Source organism: Panicum virgatum, chromosome 7K (genome assembly GCF_016808335.1).
Source record: "Panicum virgatum strain AP13 chromosome 7K, P.virgatum_v5, whole genome shotgun sequence".
In the NCBI taxonomy this organism is placed as follows: domain Eukaryota; kingdom Viridiplantae; phylum Streptophyta; class Magnoliopsida; order Poales; family Poaceae; genus Panicum; species Panicum virgatum.
Genome location: NC_053142.1, coordinates 34,223,963 through 34,246,313, shown reverse-complemented (window position 1 = coordinate 34,246,313; position 22,351 = coordinate 34,223,963). Strand labels below are relative to the sequence as shown.

The window sequence follows — 22,351 nt, the reverse complement described above, 5'->3', positions numbered from 1 at the left end:
AAAAAGAAATAAATAAAAATCCCTCGCCGGGCCCGCTTGTCAGCCTCCCCTTCCCTCCCTCTCTCTGTTCTGCTTGGCGCCACACCGCACGCGTCGCCGCCGCCGGCCATCCTTGCGCCACGTGCCGGCGATCCTCATTCTGCGCGTGCGCGTCCCTATCCGCGCTGCTGTCGCCGGTCTTATCCTTCCCCGTTGCCGTGTTCTCCTTCTCCTCCCCATCTTCCTCCTCCTGGAGCTCGAGCAGAGCTCGCCCCCATCGCCGCGCCGACCAACTCCGGCCGCTGTTCCTCGATTCCGCGCGCCCACGGCCCCCTCACCTCGCCCTCCACCTCCTCCAGCCTCCTTGAGCTCGCTCCCGCGTTCTCCCGGCCGGAATCGAGCCCGCGCCGCCCGGCCGCCATTGCCGCCCCCGCCCCCGAGCTCCGTCGCCGCCGCGATTCGTCGCCGCCGGTGAGGTCCTCCCCGATCTAGCACGCGCGCCACCTAGTCCTCCCCATCCTCGACCGATTTGGGCCCTAACCCGACCTCCTCCCCCTCCCTGCTAGGCCGCCGGCGAGCACCTCCGCCCACAGCCGCCTAGCGCCGTCGCGCCGCCCCCTCGTCGCCGTTCCCCGCCGTCCAACTCGCCGGTGAGGCTCGCCGCCACCTCCTTCACCCCGTGCGCCCTCGCCCCGAGCCCCTCCGGCCTTGCATCATCGTGCCGCTGTCCGCCGGCGCCGCCGCGTCTGGCCGCGCCCCGCCGCGGGTCAAGGCCCTTGGTTGGCCTTGACTCGGGTTGGTGGGCCGCTGGCCCATGGGCCCCACTTGTCAGCACCTGTGGGTGTGGAATCCGGGTTCGTTTAGCAGTTTAGCTAGGGTTTTCTTAGGTTTTGTATATCTGCAATCTTGCAAAATGTGTAGAAATTCGTGTATAACTCCAAAAATTATGAAACTTGTTTTGTTAGATTCCTCTAGCTTAGATATACTCAATAAAAATATTTTTTTTGCATATTACTTTGCTGTAGATTTATTTATAGTTTTATTTTGCAAAAGTGAGTTTAATGCTTAGTTATTTGTATACTGCTCGAAAAATGCCAAACCAAATTTTTTTAGGTTCCTCATGAAATATTCTTTCCAGTGGTGCAACTTGCTCATGTGTTTCCTTGCTGTTTGTTAGGGTTTTATTTCGATTTCGTGCTTGCTGTCCAAAATGTGGTTTAATATAGAACTGTTTGCTGGAAAGTGAGAAAATAGTAAAACCAATTTTGTTAGCTTTTTTTTCATGCCTAGTTTCTATGTTAATTTTCTTGGATTTGTTTAGTTAAGTTTGTATGCATTTTCTGTTTTACCTTGCTTAGAGTGGCTGAGAATTGATCTGTTTATGATTAATTCTAGGAAAATGCTTTTGCTGCAAAACCAATTTTCCCGAGTTCCTTGTAACATCCTCTACATGTTCAATTTAATTTGTGATTTATGCTTGCTGTATAGGTTGATTTATTAATTCTCGATCTAGCTTTTCTGTTCGCGTGTGCGTTAGTGATTGTTTGTCGTTGCGTGTGTTACGTTTGTGCATCATCGCATATGTGCCATTCATTATGCATGTCTTATCACCCTTGCATAATCTATAGTATCACACTAATGCATGCATCCCATTTTATGCATAGCATTTCTTGCACAATCATGGCATCATGCTAATTCTTGCATCGCATTCATGCATTATAGTGACCGAGCCGTCGGAGGTCGAACCCGTGGAGCCCGCCGAGTCCGTTGAGCCTGAACCCGGAGTCCCGTTCGTGGTCGAACCCGAAGTTAACCAAGGCAAGCAGCTAAGCATAATTCCTTGCACCTATCTAATTTGACTAGCTTAGTTATCTCACTTGGGTAATGTTGGTTTATATATATATTATGTATGTATTGCATTCTTGTACCTACTTTGATGCACTAGCCTTCCTTGAATTGTTCAACCATGTCCTTGCCACATATTAATCAGATACTCACTTAACTTGACTAGATGCTGAGCTATGCTTAGAATAATCTTTTAGCTTACTACAAAGGATAGTTTGGAGTATGACACTTACCGGTTACCCTTGATCGCACTGTTTCGGTTTAGTGGTAAGGGTTTGGTAGTATCAAGATTCGAGCGGAATGGTAGGGCCTAGAGAATGAAGTCATATGGGCATAGTCCGCTTGGATCGATTAAGGACCGAGTGGATGTCATCGGCCTTAAGCACCTTTCCGTGCTACCACATATCCAATATAATAGTATGAATGAGCCAATTACCTTCTTTGACTTGATCATTGATGTGCAGTCCTAGATACGTGGCTACGGGCTATGCAGAGAGGCTTAGTGTGTCCCCAGGTGGACCTATGTGTAGGAAAGTTTAGAAATGTCCCTGGTGGAACTAAGTCTCTACTCGTAAGCTAGGTGTGAGGTTCAATGATCGAGCCTTATTGGGAACGGTTGACGTGAGTACCCCCTTGCCCGGCGTGATCGGTTGGGTGAGTCGCATGGTCCTCGCGTCGTGTGGGTAAAGTAGTACACCCTTGCAAGGTTATAATCAATTCGAATTGCCGCGCTCTCGGATATGAGCAAGCTCTTGGTTCGCCGAATTCCTCTTAAAGAATTCCGGTTTTGTTGGTGTTGGTTTCATGTCTTGTCAGTGATCTGTTGGTTATTATATTACTCTCTTAATCAACTAAAATTGTTTGGGGTTGGGCAAGATTAATTAATTCTGATAGGTGATAGTGTAGAGAGCTAATGCTTATGCAATAATTACTTAATTTTAAAGCTTTTACTTGAGCCATTCCATGATCCTTGTATATATAATCACGTAAGTCTTGCAAGTACCTTTTGTACTCAAGTTGCTTTCTAAACCTAGTTGCAGGTGAGCTCGAAGTGGTGTTCGACCAATTCTACCCCGCTGATCCAAACGCGGGGGAAGAGTAGGTCGTGGTGGCTGTAATGTTGTCCTTGAGCAAGGCATCATTACTTTAGTAAGTCTTTATCGTAATCGAGCTTCGTGAGAGCATGTAAATGCAATAAACTTTATGTTTCTGTTTAATATGACTTTCGTGAGCCCACGACTTGTAAGTGAAGCTTGAAACCCACCTATATTGAACTTGTAATATTAAGTGTGTAAAACTGCTCTTTGTGGATTATTGACGATGTAAACGGTATGTGCATATGCTGATTCTGGGCGTATGTTGGAGCACATACCGGGACTACCGGATTTGATATTATTTTGGATGAATGACGTGTCGGTTATTCGTGTCTCTAGATGTGAGATAACACGTGGCACGCTCTCCGGCAAGCATGTGTTAACTCTCATCTGGATGATAATGACCGGCGGTTCGTTTAAAATAGTATCAAATTGGGCGGTTCTCGCACGTTTCACCTTCCATCATGAAAAATCTCATTTCTGTTCGCAAACTGACTCGCGACAACAATGTTTCCATTGAATTTGACCCTTATGGTTTCTCCATCAATGATCTTCCAACCCGCACGGTGATGCTCCGATGTGAGAGTTCCGGCGAGCTCTACCCTCAGCCACGGAACCTTGCACTCAGCACCTCAGCAAAGACGGTGGATCTCTGGTATCATCGTCTGGGACATCCTGGGAATAATTCTTTGATTCAAGTTCTGCAATCTTTTGATTTCCAATGTAAATATGTAATAAGTCGGCTGTTCATGTCTGCCATTCCTGTCAAATGGGCAAACATGCTCGGCTGCCATTTTCCCACTCAAATACAATTTCCTATTTCCCTTTCCAATTTGTTCATTCGGATGTTTGGACGTCTCCCGTTTACAGTAATTACGGCTACAAATATTATCTTGTTTTACTGGATGACTTCACTCACTACATTTGGACATTTCCCGTTCGCAATAAATCTGATGTTCCAGCGTTGCTCCGTTCTTTCCATGCATACATCCGCACGCAATTTGGCTTGCCATGGCTAGCTTTGCAGACGAATAACGGCCGGGAGTTCGACAACAACGACATGCGCCCCTTCTTCTCTGAACATGGCATCGCCCTGCGGCTCTCCTGTCCGCATACGTCGCAGCAGAACGGGAAGCTAGGCCGAGCGGATTCTACGCAAGCTCAACGACTGCATGCGCACGCTGCTCATCCACAGCGCCGCCCCGACCTCATTCTGGGCCGAGGCTCTCGCCACCGCCACATTCCTCATCAACAGGCGTCCGTGCCGCGCCACTGGACCAACGACGCCGTTCGTTCGAGCTCCTTTTCGGCGTCCCGCCCTCCTACACCGACCTCCGCATTTTCGGCTCCTTGTTCTACCCCAACCTGACGTCCACGGCGCAGAACAAGCTCAGCCCGCGCTCTACCGCGTGCATCTTCGAGCGGCCGCCGCAGCCGTTTTCATCGAACTGAACCATGGAAACAACCCAAGCGGAAAGCCGGGCACCTCGTCGAACCGACAAAATAGCAAAGGGGCAGTGGACCAAAACCTCAATAACCACAGGTTCGAGTGGATCGATCCGACCCCTTCAATCAGCTTGCGGAGACAGCTCTCCCATCAGACTTACCTCTGTCTGACACCACGCGCAAGCTGAAGGAGCCGCCGCTTGGCTGCCGGCGTTGTCCTCCGATGACGAGTGGAGCAGCAGAAGCCTCGTGCAATCGTCTTATTTGAAGGAGCAGCTAGCAGGAGGACCATGCATGCATAGGGGTGGCGCTTCCACATCAGCTCGTGACTCATGCTGATTGAACATTCTAGCCGCGATACCCTCCGCCACCCCATCCAACTCGCCGCCTCCGGCATGCGGCGCGCATGCATGCCGCTATGCTGTCGTGATCGGGGCGATGTAGCTCATCACAGCCACGCTGACTACTGCACCACAGGAACTTGTCCCCTGCAGCAAGGGAGATGATCTTCTCAGCTACCTGAGGTCTCAATGGTGATTCTGTGCATCCTTGTCCTCAAGGAAGAGTTGCTCGTTCAAAAGCTCCATGCAAGAACGTAAAGCTGAAATCATATTTGATCTTACATGGTGCCAGCAGTTGATGGTTTTGTGCAATTAAGAATCAGTTCTTTTGATTCCGATAGGTGCATTTTATTAGTTAGTAGTGCCACATATACTCTGATTTTGGATTTTTATTGGCCGATTGGTGGTCCGATCCGACACACGGGAACCAATGGGGCACCAAACCAGGCAGTTTAGGAAGATTTTTTTTTGAAACGAAAACCAGGCAGAAGAGCTGTCGATTATATTAAACAATAGTTTAGAAAGAAATGGATCAACTAGTGCCCCGTTACTGCAAGTTTGAGTCGATGGGTCTAGTTGCGGTTCGATCCATGGAGCAACCTCGCCCAACCTACTGCCATTTCCATTGTCTTCATGTGTACAGGCCGATGGGTAGGTGCTGTATATAGATGGTCAAATGGGCGGCCTAGTACGACGTGCCCCAGCACGATAAGACATGGTTAGCTAATCGTGCCAATCTCGCGGCCAGGCGGTCGGCCTGGTGTGCCTGTGCCAACCCAAGCTCAACACGATGGCAGCGACAGTACGGTGGTGGTGACTGGTGACGGCGCGGATGCGGAGGGGGGGGGGGGGGGGGGATGACGTCGATGACGGGGAGGGACGCGAGGAGGCTGGCGGCGACAGCAAGGGATGCAGGGAGGCCGTTTGCGACAGCAAGGGACGCGGGGAGGCCGGCAACGGCAGCTAGAGATAAACATGGAGAATTGATTAACAAAGGGCAAGATACGAAGCTATAATTACCATTACTAGTAAGTTGGTCCGTGCTAATGCTACAGATTAAAAAAATAAACATATTTAAGTGCAACATCACATAATTCTACTCAGAAAGAATGAGATTAGGCGCCCGAGCAAATAGCTTGAATCTCTTCTCTTGCAAATCCATCTATATAATTCCACACAATGAATATGTTTTAATTTAGATGTCAATGGGATATGTTGATAAATTAACTGGAACTAACATCACATGCATGGAAGAAATATGGAGAAACAAAAAATGGAATTTAACATAGAAATGCAGCAATGGAGTCATTGGAGCAAAATGCTAGCATTAAATCGAGTCATTTGAAGAAGCTATCCTTGATGCCTTAAGGGACGACAGAGCCAAATCGCAATTGCAAAATGCTAGCACCAAATCGCGTCATATTCTGAAATCTAAAAGTTGAAAACATAAAATATGCCAAACATACTTGTGAAAGGTTTTCTGAATGTCCCGTTGGCTGGCATTCTTATCAACTCCAAGAACCTGGAATCAAAATATAAAATCATGAGGGCTATGTCATGTAGAAACGGTGACAAACTAATACATCAAATATATGCCTGGATTTCCAATTGGGAAATAGGCTCAAACGGAAGTAATATTTCAGGCCTAGAACGTGACTATTTTTTTTTACAATTATCACATGACAGTTATGAAATTATGAACATATGCCTGCACACATCATCTCAAACGTGGGCAAGGAAGGATGCCGGGAACTCGCAGCCGCCAGAGCCGACGAAGCGGATGTCGACGCCCATCAGCGGCTGCAATCGCGTTGGGGACACCAGGTTTGCCTTGCGCCCTGCCCACCACCTTCGGGCCCATGGTGTCAAAGCTCGTACGTCCTGCCGCAGTAGAGCCGCTCCCAGCCGGAGCTGCCGCTCTTCACCTCCGCGGCTCCGCGTCCTCGTCGCCCTCGGTGGCCGCGGCCGCAATGTCGGCGAGCTCCTCAAGTTTCACTGTCCGCCCGGTCGCCGCAGCTTGCAGCCAGAACAAGAGTTGATCCGTCGTAGTCTGCTAGGAGGGGCAAATTCCAATCAATTGAAATCACACAAAAAGTCCAAATCCAAATCAAACTTTGGTCATGGCCAGCCTCCGTCCCGCATGCCAAATCCGTCCAGGAGGTCGTGATTCCGACCAGGATCTCGCGATTCCGTAGCGAATCCGTCCGCTCTTTGCAGCCACCTGCTGCTCACGAATCCTGGGTTGCTGCCAGGAGATGCCGCGCCGCCGCCGGGTCCTCGCTTCCTCAAACCCCGCGCCTCAGCTTGCGGCTCGTGCCCGCTCCGGCAGCCCAGGTCCATGCCTCCGCGCTGTCACGCCGGCAACGGACTGAAGGCGGGAAACAACAGGACGTGTTTAACGGCGTCTGTAAGTCGTCCACGGTCCACCTGCGTGTGGCGCGCGTGAATATGTGGGGCCCAAGGGGCAGTTGTAATCGGCTATTAAGCCAGAGCCGTGCACGGGAGAAACCAAGATTGAACTGAATCTGAAATGAAATCGTGAAAGGGGTCAGAGGTTCTTCCTCCTCTCCAAGTTATCCCCTGTACGCGTCTATCTCACGTCGCCGGAGAGCCGGTGGGAGAGCGCGAAGCCGGACGCAGCGGACGCGTGGATGACGGCTTTATAAGTTTCTATTGACTTAGTAAAATTGACACTTTTTTATAATCATCTTGATTTATTTGACATTCTCATTGTTTTAATAGATTTTATTTGACAATTTGCCCTTGCTTTACTTTTTTTAATCACACAGTACAACTTCGACACGCACAACGCACGCATACTCACACTTTATGAACACACGTACGCAAGTCCTACCCCTATGAGCATCTTTGAAGACTGAGTCGTCAAATCTTCGAGATTGACAAAGTCACCATAGACGCCTCACTATCGACGGGAACATCGCCTACTACTGAATGCATAACGCCGTTAAATCCCAGAATATTCGCTCTCCTGGGGAGTCAAAACTAGAACCTCAGGTGCTATCGAGTCTCTTATAATCACTAGGCTAGATGCCCTTTCGCATTTGCCCTTGCTTTACTTGGTTGGCTTGATTGGGCAATTTGATCACAGATTGATCGGGCCCATCAGTTTTGCGCGTCGCTCCGGCAGTGCACCTGATTCGGTCGCCAGGCTCTGCACCTGATCGAGTTCGCCGGCCAGTCCTCGGCCCTGCTCCTCATCAACGCCTCTTTCAAGCACTCCGCGCACGGGCGCAGCCAGATGGAGCTGCAGTTCAGGCACATCTTCCACACCTCCATGGCCTACGAGGAGAACGTGCTGGGTGTCACAGCGGCACAAGCGCGCACGGTGGCCGTCGTGTTGCCGTACGTGACCATGCATGACGATGTGACCGCCACCGTTAAGGACCGGCACGCGCCGCTGATCCTGCTGCCCTTCGGTCGGTGTACGGCGGCCTGGAGGTGTTCCACTGGCGATCCTGCCGCTCAACCAAGTAAGACTGAGTCCAACGAGAACTTGCATTTTTGAGATGCAAATCGGCGATTGCCTCTCGTCTACAGTGTTTTGCCTCTCCTTCGCACCGCGGCGTCTCCAACAGAAGCGTTGCATTTCCACGGACCCTGCCACGCCCACGGGCTCGCGCCTCTAGCTCCTCCCCGCTCGGCCCTGCTCCGTGCGCGCCGGCCCCCTCCTCGTCCACCGGCCGCTCGCTGCCGCACCTCGGCGCGCACCTGCCGGTCCTCATCGCGCCCCGGCGGCCCCGCCCCTCCGCCACCGGCCTCGCGCGCCGCGGCCCGCGCAGCTTGGCTCCTCCCCGCCGGCCCCGCGCTCAGCCGTCGGGCCGCCACCACCTCGACTCCTCCGCCGCCGCCAGGCATGAGCAGGAGGGGGAGCAGGGGACGAGGCGCCCCTCTCCTGGAGCTTGCGGCCGCCCCGGCCCCCTGGAGCTTGCGGCCGCCGGCCCTGGAGCTCCGGCCCCGGATGCACGACTCCTCCCCTGCTCCTCCTCCGCCTGCGAGCTGTTGCGGCCGCCCAAGGCCCACCGCCGCTCGCCACGCTCGCTCCGCCGCTCGTGGCCGCCCGAGGCCCGCCGCTGCTCGTGCAGGCCGCCCGCCACACCCGCTCGGAGACGCGCGTGGGGGCGGCGCGCCTCTACGCGCGTCCGCGTTCGGCCCGCGCCGGAGACGCGCGTGGGGGAGGACGCGCCTGTGCCTCATCCTCCTCTGCTCCGGTCCCGCGGTCGCACTCCTCCATGGATCGCGAGCGCTGCGGCCAGGAGCGCACCCGCAGGAGCGCCGCCCCCCTTGTGCAACCTCGACCCCGGCAAGGACGCGCGCGGCCGAGGACGAGCAGCCCCGGCGAGGTGGCCGCGGAGCAGGAGGCCACGGATCAGGTGGCCGTCGACGTGGCCGGCGAGGGCGCCGAGGACGAGGAGGAGACGAGGAGGGACGAGGCGATGGAGCTGGAGCGGATCGGGAGCCAGTGCCGCGCGGTGCGGTCGCGGTCGGGGCGGCCGCCGCCGCTCGTCCCGCGGTCGCACTCCACGGGCCACTCCCTCGCGACGCGCCTCGACGGCGACCTCGAGCAACGGGAGTTTGCATTCGAGGAGAGAGGATGTGTATATTTGCATCTTCTCTCTCCACCGAAAGCAGTTTGCGTCGCGTGTTGCCTCCGCTGTTGGAGAGGGTGCCGCGAGCGCACAGTGCTGACGGGAGATGCATTTTGCTTTTGCCTTCACCGATGCCTCGCCTGTTGAAGTCAGTCTAAGGCAAGGGCAAATTGGTCACTTGCTTAGTTTTGTAACAAGAAAAGAAAGTAAAAACCATTAAACAATGATAATGTCAAAGAAATCAACATGATCATAAGAAGAGTGTCAATTTTGCGAATTCAATATTGAGAGCGTTAAACTTGCAAAACCCCACAAACAAAATGTCAAAAATTTAAATTTCGTTTGGACTGGGGGAGTCGGGGGCTCACTACGGGAAACGGCCAGTTTGCCGTGTGTCCAAACTTTTGTCGTGTGCAAATTTTCGAGCACACGGCAAACGGACCGTTTGCCGTGTGTCGAACAAAAAACACACGGTAAACTGTTTGCTGTGTGCCCAGATCTGGGGCACACGGAAAACAACCACCCACCCCACCCACACACTTAACCGGCACCACCTCCCTACCTCTCCTCCCTCAGATCCACCGCCGCCCCCTCCTGGCCTCCCCTCCTGCCTGGTCACCTCCCCTCCCCTCTCCTGCCAGGCGGGGCGGCCCCTCCTCTGCCTCCCCTCCCCTCTCCCCTCTGCCCGCCCCTCACCGGTAGTGAGGAGCAGCGGCGGGGCGAGGAGCGGCGGCGGCGTACTGGGAGCGCCCCCTGCCGGCAGTGAGCTCCAGGCGCGGCGCGAGCTCCGGCAGCGGCGGCGGACTGCGCGGCGCGAGCTCCGGCAGCGCCGGCGGACGACGCAAGGTCCGGCAGCCCCCTCCCGGCGCGGCCCTCTCACGGTGCGGCGGCCCTGCTCCTCCTCTAGCGCGCGGCCCTCTCCCTCTCCTCTCCGGCCACCGGATCTGCGGCCCCTGCTCCTCCTCCACCGCGCGGCTCCTTTCCTCTCCTCTCCCGCCGCCGGATCTGTGGGCCCGGACCCTCCTTCCCCGACTGGAGGCCGGATTCGGCCCGCCGCCGCTGGAGCCACCACGTGCTGGCCCTTCCCTTCTTCCCCGCCGGGAGGGCGCACTGGGGGACGGCAACGGCGACGGCGACGGCGATGAACTCTTCCTCCGATGCTCGACGTCGACAGTGGAGGGGGATATGGCTCCTGCGGCGGCGGCTTCTAGTGGTAGCGGTGGTGGCGGTCTGTTGGTGGCAGCAGCGTGCGGCGGCCGGCAGGGCAGCAGCGGCGGGGGTGCGAACGGCGGCGGGGGTGTGGCCGGGCCCAATTTTTTTATTTACTGTTCATTTATTTTGCCATGTGTCGGAAGCTTCGCCGTGTGCCATGAGCAATTTACCGACACATATATGCCGTGTGCGCGTTGCCGTGTGTTGCACACGGCAAAGCTTTTGCCATGTGCAATATGGGTAGTGGCTCGTCGCTTTCATCTGCAACCTGCCTCGGGCACCGGGTCCGCACCGCTGACGTGGCACACTGTGGGCCCGCTGGCAGCGACAGGCTCCTGGCCTCGCCCGGGCCCGTGCCGCCGTGCGGCGGCCGGCCCCGAGGACGAGCGAACGTGGGACCGAGGGGGTTGCGGCCGGCGGCCGGTCGCCGTACCATCAGCGGGCCGCGCACTGCTTTGGGAGAGCTCCCGGACGGCCGGACCCCGGCTGCCGTCTGGTCCACCCGTCGGCGCGAGCCGGTCGTCGAGGTCGAGCCGATCTGGCACGCGATTGGTTTCTTGCATCGCATTGGCCCCAGCGGCCCAGCCTGCCCCGCACCACCGAGCCAGCTTTGTCTGAGTGTCGGGCCAGGTCGACGCCATGCAACGCCGTCGCCGAGAGCCTGGCTCGGGCAAAACCGGGCAACCAATCAGCCGCCTAGCCAACCTCGTCTCCACCGTCTCTCACAAGCCACACCCGTGCTCCCCTTTCCTCTCTCTCTCCGCTTCTCTCCCCAGGCGGCAGCTCCAGATCCGAGGAGGCGCCTTGCCGTGTTCTCCGAAAAAATGACGAAGTGATTAGTAGAATGAGCATTGGCAAGAGAATCATAATTAACAGAATTTTATGAATGATTTATTGACCGTAGGCTTTTGGAGATTTCTCTTGGTGATTCTTTGGCTATGGTGCTCATCCTTGTCGTCAAGGCTTTCCACCGGCTTTGTGCCATCCTTCTTGACCCACGGCTTCTTTGAGGTTTCTTGGCCCATCTTGGTTCCAAGACCTGGCGCGCCATTAATTGGGTATATCTTGTCTCGTCTTCATCTCCACTCCTTTCTGCAACCACAAGTTCACAATAGGTATTTCTTCAATCTCACCGGACTATCCCTCCAAGCTTGCCTGCATTGCTCCAAGACCCAAGGATAAGTTCAATGATCGTTGCTGTTGAGCTCCGTTATAGATATACTAAGTTTTATTGTAAAGTTTAACGTTATGTAATTAAACACTGTTGCTGATATGAACCATTTTTATGGGTACAGATATCTTAGGCATACATATCACAAGCGATTGGTTTTAGTCGTAAAACCGGGTGTGACAATATGACAAGGGCAGGAGCACCAATACGTTCTCGGCCTCTCTTTCTCCACGCGGCACCTAATTCTAACCTAGAGCTAACTATTGGCGACACTCTTAGATCAAAGGAATCAGCAGTGATTCAATATAATGGCTGCAAACTTTGGATGGCACGGCTTACTATTTGCATTGATTGAGGTTTATAGCAATTAGTGATTGGTAGGAGCCTCCACTGTATATACAGATATGATCCAGCTCTAATAAATTTTAAGAACATCACTCACCGGAGCATATCATTTTTCTGCACTGTCACTTAACCACCTTCTGAACCGAATTGATTCCATTATTGACTGAGCAACATACGCTACATTAGCATAGTGTCAACGAACACATGAAAAAAAAAGAAGAGCGAGCTCACATCTGACTTTCGTCGATCCTAGGAAGAAATGATTGACAGACCATTTTTTTTTTCAAAATTATCTTTGCTCTAACCTTAGTTTGTCGCTGACCGCCCATGATGATATGGAATCATGGAAGCATTTTTTTTAGTCATTTATTAGCCGTTAGCTTATCAGTCAGGTAGGAGTATGTTTCTAAATTAAACTATGGATATGGTTGCACACAAATACGTAGAATATACACGTAAATAAATAGGAGTAAATTCTGGGTTTCACACGAAAGGCTATGTATCATGTGTGCACGTCTGCTCTGTTGGCCAGACTACTGCATTGTTTTTCATTCCCTTGGACGGCATCGACCACCATGTAGTTTGACTTTGACAACATAGACACACATGCATGTTTCTGTTCAGGCTATTAGTTAAAATTAGCTTGCTGTCTGCTTTGGCGATTATAAATTTCTATTGTGCCATGGCCTCTGATTGTTAATAATAGCAGGGCAGTTTTTTAACTGTGCCATGGCCTCCGTTCAGGTTATTCTATTGTGCCATGGCCTCTGATTATCATTACATATATAAATCTCTAAGCCACAAGTAGTTAAGGTGATGAGGAACAAGATGTACGTTCCATTACAATATATAAGGGCACATTTGCTAGCTAGTAACCTCAAATAATGAATAAAATAATATCATGACTAATGATATATATATATATATATATATATAAGCAATTAAGCATATATAGTTTTGTGTAAAAACAAGCAAAGTTTTGGCACTCGAACGCCTGCCACATGAGTACACAACGAACAACTCATAGAGGCGCGTACGCTAGTACCCCTTTAAACTTTGTTGCTTTTTTTTAAAAAAAAAACTCAAACTCAACTGAGAAAGGCTCTATACCCAATTACACATGCAACACTGCAATGTTTTGTTGCTTAGGCCTTCTCCAGTGGCCGCACCCTCCACCCATGTGGCACTAGCAAGAACCGAAGCAACTACTGGAGAGAGCGCACCCTGGATGAGAGAGAGAAGAACGGAAGCTTATTTTGGGTTCGAGGTATGGGAATTGAATATGGTTTTTTACGGTGCTAGCGCAACTCACCGTGAGAGGGCAGGTGAGGATTCTAGTGAATTGAATACGGTAAATTTTTTTAGTTTCAAGATTCCATGTGGCACGGGTGTCGCACCCACCATTGTGGAAGGCCTTATACGCCTATCTAGCCTGACAGAGTTGAGATTGTGTTTATTAGTTGCAAGTAAAAGATCATATATATTGCATGATATAAAGTTGGGTAAAGAACTACTCTTAATTTATCTTATTATTCTTAAATATTATCTAAAATAAATTAATATACGCTAATTATGTATTAACAATGTCATTATCTAGACAGTTGCCCGCATCTCACGATCATGGTCGTAGTAGAAAAACGCTCAAACAGAAACTTGCATAAGAAACTTGAGTGAACCCAATCTGAGAATAGCTTTTTACATGACATTCCACAGCAGTTTTTTAAATGTCACGGCCCACAGTATCTTTACTAAAAGCCGCAGCCCAACCAAACGCACTCTAAGTCAAACCTAGATGTTGTATGGGCACGGCAACGACCAATTATTAAGGGGAATATATCAGGTGCAAACCAACCTATTCGTGCAAATTATGAAAATTTTAATCTGGGCCATCAGATTAACATCCAAGGGGAGTGACGCAGAGAGGTGGGAGGGAGGATTTGTAAAAGTGTGATTGCCCAATCCAAGGGCAGGTCCATGTTGTAAAATTATCCAATCCCCCATATCCCTTGGATGTTAATCCAATGACTCAGATTGGAGTTTTCATAGTTTGCACGGAGAAGTTGGTTTGCACCTGATATGTTCCCATCATGAAGAACTTAATTGCATCTCATGATTGTGGCTAGAATATAGACAACCACAATCACACCGTACATCTCCTACTTAGATCATACTCTGGCACGTTGTTCTACCACTGCCCTCCCGGCCCTTCTCCAGCCAGCTCAGCCTCTAAACCTACCGTTGACAAAAACCACATAACAATGAACTTGGCTTCTCCACGCCGTGCAACTATTAATATCTGTGTTCTGCCCGCGCCATCGACACCAAGCTTCTTGTTGTACCTGCAGGCCAGCCTCTGCACACGCTTCGTTCTTCTCCCCCATGGCTCACTGCAATCTTCTCGTCGCCAATGCCGCCGTCGTGTTGTTTCTTGCAGTCGGAACCGAGGCGTCGTCCGGCGGCATCGGGTTCAAGCTCCACCATCGGTTCTCGCCGGTGGTCGGGCAGTGGATGGAGGCGCGAGGCCATGCCCCCGGTTTGCCAGACGACGCTCCGAAAGGCTCGAGAGAGTACCACTCCGCACTTCTCCGCCACGACCGTGCCGTCTTCGCCCGCCGCCGCGGCCTCGCCAACGCCGACGGCCAGCGCACCCTCACCTTCGCCGACGGCAATGCCACTCGCCTCGATACCTATGAATAGTATGCGCTGATCCCCCGTTCGTTTTCCGCCGCCATTGATTGATCGATCCAGCTTCTCGTTCATACATGTAAATATTCCATCTCGTTCGCAGCCTGCATTACGCGGAGGTGGAGGTGGGCACGCCGAGCTCGAAGTTCCTGGTGGCGCTGGACACCGGCAGCGACCTCTTCTGGCTGCCCTGCGAATGCAAGGTGTGCGTCAACACCACCACGGGCCTGCCGTACAGCCCGAGCCGGTCGTCCACGAGCAAGGCGGTGCCGTGCGGCCACCCGCTCTGCGAGCGTCCGGACGCCTGCGGCGCCGGCGCCGCGGGCACGGGCAGCAGCAGCAGCAGCTGCCCCTACGAGGTGAAGTACGTCTCCGCCAACACCGGCTCGTCCGGGGTGCTCGTGGAGGACGTGCTGCACCTCGTCGACGGCGGCGGCAAGGCGGTGCAGGCGCCGATCGTGTTCGGGTGCGGCCAGGTTCAGACGGGCGACTTCCTGCGCGGCGCTGCCGCCGGCGGCCTGATGGGGCTCGGCATGGACAAGGTCTCCGTGCCCAGCGCGCTGGCCAGCAGCGGCCTCGTCGGGTCCGACAGCTTCTCCATGTGCTTCAGCCGAGACGGGGTCGGCCGGATCAACTTCGGCGACGCCGGCAGCCCGGACCAGGCGGAGACGCCGTTCATCGCCGCCGGGAGCTTACAGTTAGGTCGCCGGGCCTGTGACTAGCCGAGACAGACGGGGGCCTACATGTCACTGATCAATGTCGTCGTGGTCGACGACGTTTTCGTTTTCTTTATTTGCAGGCATCCTTATTACAACATCAGTGTCGGAGCGATCACCGTGGACAGCAAGGCTATGGCCGTGGAGTTCACCGCCATCGTGGACTCCGGCACGTCGTATACATACCTCAACGACCCGGCTTACACATTGTTCACGACCAATGTAAGTCTCTCTCTCTCTCTCTCTCTCTCTCTCTCTCTCTCTCTCTCTCTCTCTCTCTCTCTCTCTCTCTCTCTCTCTCTCTCTCCACTTTTGTATCATTCTTTAGTATCGAGACATGGATATATTATTGTTTGATTTGAGACTTCGTGGTAGTCCATCATCTTGAAACTAATTAATAACCTGCAAGGTTGCATTGTTATTTTTTTTGTATAATGTATGGAATGGAATAAGAAGTTGATATATTCACCATACCAATGATTGCATTATCATTAGCTTGAGGAATAGAGTTACTCTACTAAATTTCATAACTATGAAGTCATGATATGCATGCGCCATGTCACCACCTCACGTAGGACGATATGATTATTATGATGGGTCCATGCCTCCATGGTTCTTGGAGCCAAACTCCTATAACTTTTTTTATCATTTTTTAGTATCAACATTACATAGTGTACTCATCCCTCACAAGCTAATAATTATATTGCCATAAGCTTGAGGTAGAGTTATCACTCCAAATTTTATGGGATAACCCATGGTGCACCACACCACTATTTTTTCTGACATTATTTTGTACTCTCTCTGCCCACAAAAGGATGCAATTTTCATTTTTTGAGGAGTCAATCCCGGCCCGTAAAAGGATAATTTTTTTTATTTTTTTGAGGAATCAATCAAACAATTAAATGTTTGACCAAAATTATTATAAGAAAAATACTAACATTTATGATACAAAATAAGTACAAATATTATAGTGACATTCTTTTATAGACCGAGGGACTAAATATGTGTTTTTGTTTTGTTTAACTAGACGTCATATTTTTCTGTTATTTAGTTCAATTCAAGGGTTTCCGAGGCTAGAGACACTTACGGGAGTGGCTATGAAAGGTTCGAGTATTGCTACAGATTGAGGTAAATTGGAATCACTTGGTTTGAAGTTAATGAAGAATAAAACAGGCTACTACAGTTGCAATTGCAACAACCAACAACAGCAAAAGATATGTTGTTCTTGCTTGCACTACTACTGACCATCATTATATTGATCAAAACGCATCATGCAGCCCAGGCCAAACAAGTATGAGACGGCTGCCGGCGATGAGCCTGACGACCAAGGGAGGCGCCGTGTTCCCCGTGACGTGGCCCATCATCCCCGTTCTTGCCAGCACCAACGACGGGCCGTACCACCCCATCGGCTACTGCTTGGGTGTCATCAAGAACAGCATCTTCAGCACCGAGGACGCCACCATTGGCCGTACGTTGTTCTCTCTCTAGCTATAACTTGTCTCATTGCCAAAAAAAAATTATAGTTTTGTATTGTTTTCACGTATTCCAGCTTTCATTTCTCATTGCAAAACCTATAGGAATATACGTTTGTATATCCACCATTTTCTGAATCATTTGGCTCACGCATGATGCATGAATGCAGAAAACTTCATGACCGGGCTCAAGGTCGTCTTTGACCGTAGGAGATCAGTCCTAGGATGGGAGAAGTTCGATTGCGAGTGTTTGTTGAGTTACACTATACACTTGATTTGATGTTGAATTAGTTTTGTGCATTTTGATGATTTGGAAACATAAAGAAATGAGGTTGATCTATTTAAATCATAGATAAAGAAACTATATAGAACACCGGCGATTTTTAAACCCTAGTGGAGATTTTTTTCAGATGAAAATTCAGTGGTGGAATAAAAGTCAATGGCAAGCTATGTCGTGTCCTGCTTCTTTGTGAATTCAGTTCAGTTCAATCGTGAAAAGGAAAGGATATGATAATCTCCAATATACTCCATCCCCCAGCAAAACCTATTCGTCCCCAAAGATACAATAGAGTTGCTCCCTGTTTGTTCGTGCAATTGACTGTTTGAGCTTTGGATAGCGTGTGGACTCATTGGGGGTAGCTGGATACTGGATAGGACTGAATTGCCCATTGATTTATAAATGCTTGTTCAGTGCTCTTATTCTTTATAAATGCTTGTTAAGCGATTTTAAAATCAAGGTATGTAGGGATAAATCTTGCTCCTGCTTTGTACACATGGTACTCATGGAAAATTCAGACTGTATTAGGCAAATTACACTTTCTTTTGTTCACTGCTAACGAGACTGGATTTGTTACAGTATAGAATCAGGCAAATGTTTTTTTTCAAAACACGTGCGTGTCGCACGTGCGTTGCGTTTTACTAGTAAATTAAATATGAGGAAAGAAATTAAACATGAAAAAATAGCTTATTAGTAGCACCAACAAACTATATTATTGTTGTTGTACAGGTTACAAGGATACTAAGATGCAAGACGGCGGGAGCCCGGACACTTCCCTTGGGAGCCCTGCCGGTGACTACTCTGCTCCGGGGAGCCCCAACGGCGACGATTATGTTCCCTACGTGCCACTGCCATGGGATGGCAACACAACCGATGGACCGTACTACCCCGGCAGGGTGCCCCTGACGTGGCCAGCGAGGTCAGGTTCAGGCAGCAGCAGCCGGGCGTCGTTTGGAGGCATCTTCTCCTTGATGCTGCTGCTTCATGTGCTGGCTGTGATGATATCTGTGTCTTGGTGACAATATGTCCCACAATATATGCATGTGTATTTTCAATCTAAACATGAAACATGATGTCTTTCATGTCAATTATGCAAACCATCTAATTCATTATATATTATTAATTTCAAAGTGTTTCACTAGTGATTAAGCTATTTTCAAAGTGTTTCACTAGTGATTAAATATATGCATTTTTTTGCATTTCTCCTTATGCTATTTTCAAAAATCATATTTGTGGCGGAACTGCTGCTTGTTGATTAAGCTCGAGACGTGTACAAACTATGATGTGTAAAAACACTGTTCCATGGCTGAAAAAGTAGGGCTGATTCTGGCCGATAAGCTCAAGATCCATGTTGATGGCTCCTTTATACGTAGTGCAGTCTGGCGAAGGTGGTGCTGGGGTTTTTGTTAGAGATTGTAATGGATCGATCCATATGATTCTTACAACCTGGTGTGGTGTGTTCTTTTCAGATGTGCAAGTGCAGCGGATGCGGAGTCCACCGCATCATCACCTGCTCTGCTCCACAAGTTGACACGAACTGTTGGTCACTCGTGCTGCTGGCCACCACTGTCACTGTCAGTGGCGGTACCAGCAGCAGCGGCCGAACCCGAACCCGGCGTCCCCCTCCCCGACGACGACGCTGCCGCGGGCCCACGGCTGTGCAGCCACCACAGCAGGTTGGTCAGCGAGTTGCCATTGTCATGCGCGGTGAGCTCCCGGACCTTGGCCAGCGCCACCTCCGTGTCGTAGATCCCCTGCAGCGCGTACACGAAACCCTTCCACCAGTCGCCGACGCCGTCCCTCGCCAGCGCCGGGAGCGCCCACTCCACCAGGTCCCTGGCGAACGCCGCGTCCGGGAACAGCGCCTCGCTGACGGGCAGCAGCGGCAGCACCTGGATCCCGAGCCGGCACTCCCTCCACTCAGCCGGCGCGAACCACAGCGCGCTGTCGCGCTTGTTCGCCCACAGCACCCCGACGACGCGGTTGCTCCCGCTGAAGTCCTCCTCGTACATGCCCTCCCCGTCCCGGACGTGCCACCACGTCCACGCCGCCAGCGTCTCCAGCGCCGCCAGCGTCGCGCCCAGCGAGGAGAGCCGCGCGTCCCCGTAGGCGAGCCCCACCAGCGCCGCCGAGTAGTAGGCGTTCACGGCCTCGCTGGTGCTCTCCTGGTTGCGCCCGTCGGGGATCGCCGCCAGACCCCCCGCCCACGAGTGCAGCGTCCAGAGGTCGAACATCCGCAGCCGCGTGAACAAGCCACCGCCGCCGGACTTATCGTCGCACGACACCGTCATGAAGTCGGCCACCATGGCGTAGGCCTGCGGCGCGTACTGGCGGCCCCAGCCCGGGTCCAACCTCGCCAGCACGGCGACGGCGTACAGGAAGTAGCCCAGGTGGTAGTGGTGGTCGTTGTAGACGCCGAACCCGAAGTCGGCGCCGGAGTCGGTGAGCCCCTGCAGCGTCACCAGCCCGCCCCACGTGGCGTCGTACAGGAAGCCGTTCCCCTGGAAGCTGCCGTCCAGCCAGGGCGTGACGGTGGCCGCCAGGAACTCCCGCACCGCCGGGACCACGTCGGGGCACCCGACCTCCTCCGCGATCACCGCCAGCCGCGCCGCGCGCGCGACCGCCTTCCCGTAGAAGTAGGACGAGGTGGTGGTGACCGCGTCGGGCGCGAGCGCGCCCGTGTCGGCGCGCAGCGCGGCCACCACCTCGGCCACGCCTTCCGCGCGGACGCCGCGGGTGGAGTGCCACGCCGGGGGCACCGGGTCGGCGCGCAGCGCCCAGGAGCAGCCCACGACGCCGACAATGTCGCCGTCGATGCTCCGGTACCGGAATCCGTCGAGCACCCGGACGCCGGCACGGTTCTCGTCGGCGGCGAGCGCGAGTAGGCGGAGGTGGAGCGGGTGCGCCAGCATCAGCAGCTCCCCGTGCCCCTCCTTGTGCCAGGCGTAGTCGACGCAGAAAGGCCGGCCGTTCGGGTTCACCGTGGCGTGCCCCGCGGTCGGGAAGCAGCGGCTGTAGCGGTCGAGGACGGGCTCCATGGACGCGTCCGGGAGGTAGGCGACCCGGATGGCGCCGGCGAAGGCGGGCGCCGAGAGCTGCGAGGGGGTCGCCTGCGCGAGGCGGAGCGGGGCCGAGGCGTAGAGCAGGAAGGTCTGGCCGCTGTCCATCCGGAGGCGCCACTTGGTCCATCCGTGGCGGTTCTGGCAGGAGCTGAGCTCGACGAAGGCGTGGACGGAGGCGACGGAGATGTCGACTGGGCCGGCGGCGGCACTGGTGGTGACGACGGTGACGTAGGGGCAGCCGCGGACGAGGTGCGCGCGGAGGGACCGGGACACGTCGAGCGTGACGGAGAGGTCGTCGAAGGCCGACACGACGTGGCGCTGCGGCGCGCTCCCGGCCCCGGTCCCGGCGGCTGCGGCGGCGGCGTCGGAGACGGTGAGGTCGGCGGCGAACGTCTGGGCGACGGAAGACGGCGAGTGGGTCCGCGACGGGTAGCAGACGTCGAGCGCGCCGCCGCCGGGGGAGCGGATGGAGTACGGGTGGATGTACTCCGGCATGTCCCCGTCCCTGAGCACGAAGTTCTGGAAGAAGGCGTTGGTGGGCAGAGGCGCGGCGAGGAGCGCCGGCGCGAAGAAGCGGGACGGGTCGGGCACCACCGTGGACGTGGCGCGCGGGAACACGGGGTCTCCCCGCACCGGCGCGCCCGGGCGGTGGTGCGGCATGGTGGTTGCCGGTTGCCTGGTGCCTGGTGGTGAGGGGAGGGCCTGGGCCGGGAGATGCGCGCGCCAACGGGTGGCTGGCCCAGCTTCTTCGAATCTTCGCGGCCCTGCAGCTGCTAACTAACCAAGGGAAGCTTTTTATACTAGCAAGTCGTACTGATCGATGGACAGAGATGGTTAATTAGCGGCTAAGCGTTGCTGTGCTATATTTTCCTCAGCACGATGATGATATGATTGTTGTAGTGCCGGCAATTATAATTAGTTGAGTAGAAGCAAATAAAGAGGCCGGGAGCGAGACGTGCGACGATGAGCGGAGCACGGATCGGGAAAAAGGCTTGCCGTGGCGGCGAATGCTTCTGCCCGCGAAGCGAGCTAGCGAGAGCGAAGCGAAGACGGCAAGGGTGGCCGTCGGTGCTCGACTGCTCGTTGCTTGCTTGGTTCCGGTGCGCCACTCGCGAGCCCACTACGTTTTGTCTTTAATTTGGTTGGACGCGGCGGCCGCAGGGAGGAAATAACCCGTCACGTAGCAAGCCACGTTGCCGGTCTGCTTGTTGTTTATTTAACACCACCATCGCAAGGAAATAAGAGTACAGTACTAGCAGGACAGGCGCGCGATTGCCTTTGTTCAGTTATTGCTAAGGAGAGTGATTGCTGTACCTGCGACGCTGACTGAGGTCATAAAGTGCGTTTGGTTGCCTGTACAGAGAGAGTTTAGCCAGGCCAGCCGAATGCAAGAGAGGGCTTCTAGTATGCCAAAATTGAGTGCTTGGTTCAAATTATCGGGAGTTTTATCTTTTACCTCCTACTTTTGGTTCAAATTGCCCTTTAATATAATTTAAATTTCTTACTTTCATGCATAGGTACAGTTTTAAATTAAAATTTTACAAGATGATAGTACACATTGTAACACATGTTAAAAAAATACATCATAGTTTTTTTTATTTTAATATATTAGTATATTTAATATTAAATTAATTATTGGAATGCAAAATTATATGAATAAATATAATGAAAATTTTATAATAATTTTATAATATGCATTGTGATGCTTTTTATAATATGCATTATGATGTTTACTACTAACCTGTAAAATGTTACTAAAATTCAACTTATGTATGGACAAAAAAGAAAATTGTATTATGAGGTAAAATATATTAAATGGTATTGTCGGTACCTCTGGACTAGGGTACCCCCTCTTGCTGTGTCTAGGAGGGAGTCTCGTAGTTATCCTTGACTACGCGCTGACGGCCTGAGCAGCCGGACCCCCGCGGTCCGAAGCCCTTCTCACCCGGTTAGCGGCCCCATACCCATTCCTTGCTAGGAAAGGGTCCGGTGACGCCGCGTGTCTCGAAGAAGGGAGCGCTCAGCCAAAACAGCCGGGGGCCCCGGACTCCCATATATTATCCGGACCCCTCAGCGGGGAGGGAACAGACACCCCGCCT

The 22,351-nt window shown here is 52.7% G+C and overlaps 2 protein-coding genes and 1 pseudogene across 2 annotated transcripts; 2 read left to right on the top strand and 1 right to left on the bottom strand.

Moving 5' to 3' along the window:
• Positions 1–7,964: 7,964 nt before the first annotated feature.
• LOC120640163 (predicted GPI-anchored protein 58) lies at positions 7,965–11,828 on the top strand. The gene is made up of 4 exons (XM_039916034.1): positions 7,965–8,090; positions 8,264–8,911; positions 8,980–9,321; positions 11,820–11,828. The coding sequence occupies exons 1-4, from the start codon at positions 7,965–7,967 to the stop codon at positions 11,826–11,828; spliced, it is 1,125 nt and encodes a 374-aa protein (XP_039771968.1).
• Positions 11,829–14,387: 2,559 nt separating this feature from the next.
• Positions 14,388–18,209, top strand: LOC120640162 (aspartyl protease family protein 1-like). The gene is made up of 7 exons (XM_039916033.1): positions 14,388–14,726; positions 14,825–15,422; positions 15,525–15,663; positions 16,493–16,569; positions 16,719–16,909; positions 17,084–17,161; positions 17,920–18,209. The coding sequence occupies exons 1-7, from the start codon at positions 14,420–14,422 to the stop codon at positions 18,207–18,209; spliced, it is 1,680 nt and encodes a 559-aa protein (XP_039771967.1). The 5' UTR covers positions 14,388–14,419.
• Positions 18,210–18,493: 284 nt separating this feature from the next.
• Positions 18,494–21,007, bottom strand: LOC120641160 (annotated as a pseudogene).
• Between the last annotated feature and the right edge of the window lie 1,344 nt (positions 21,008–22,351).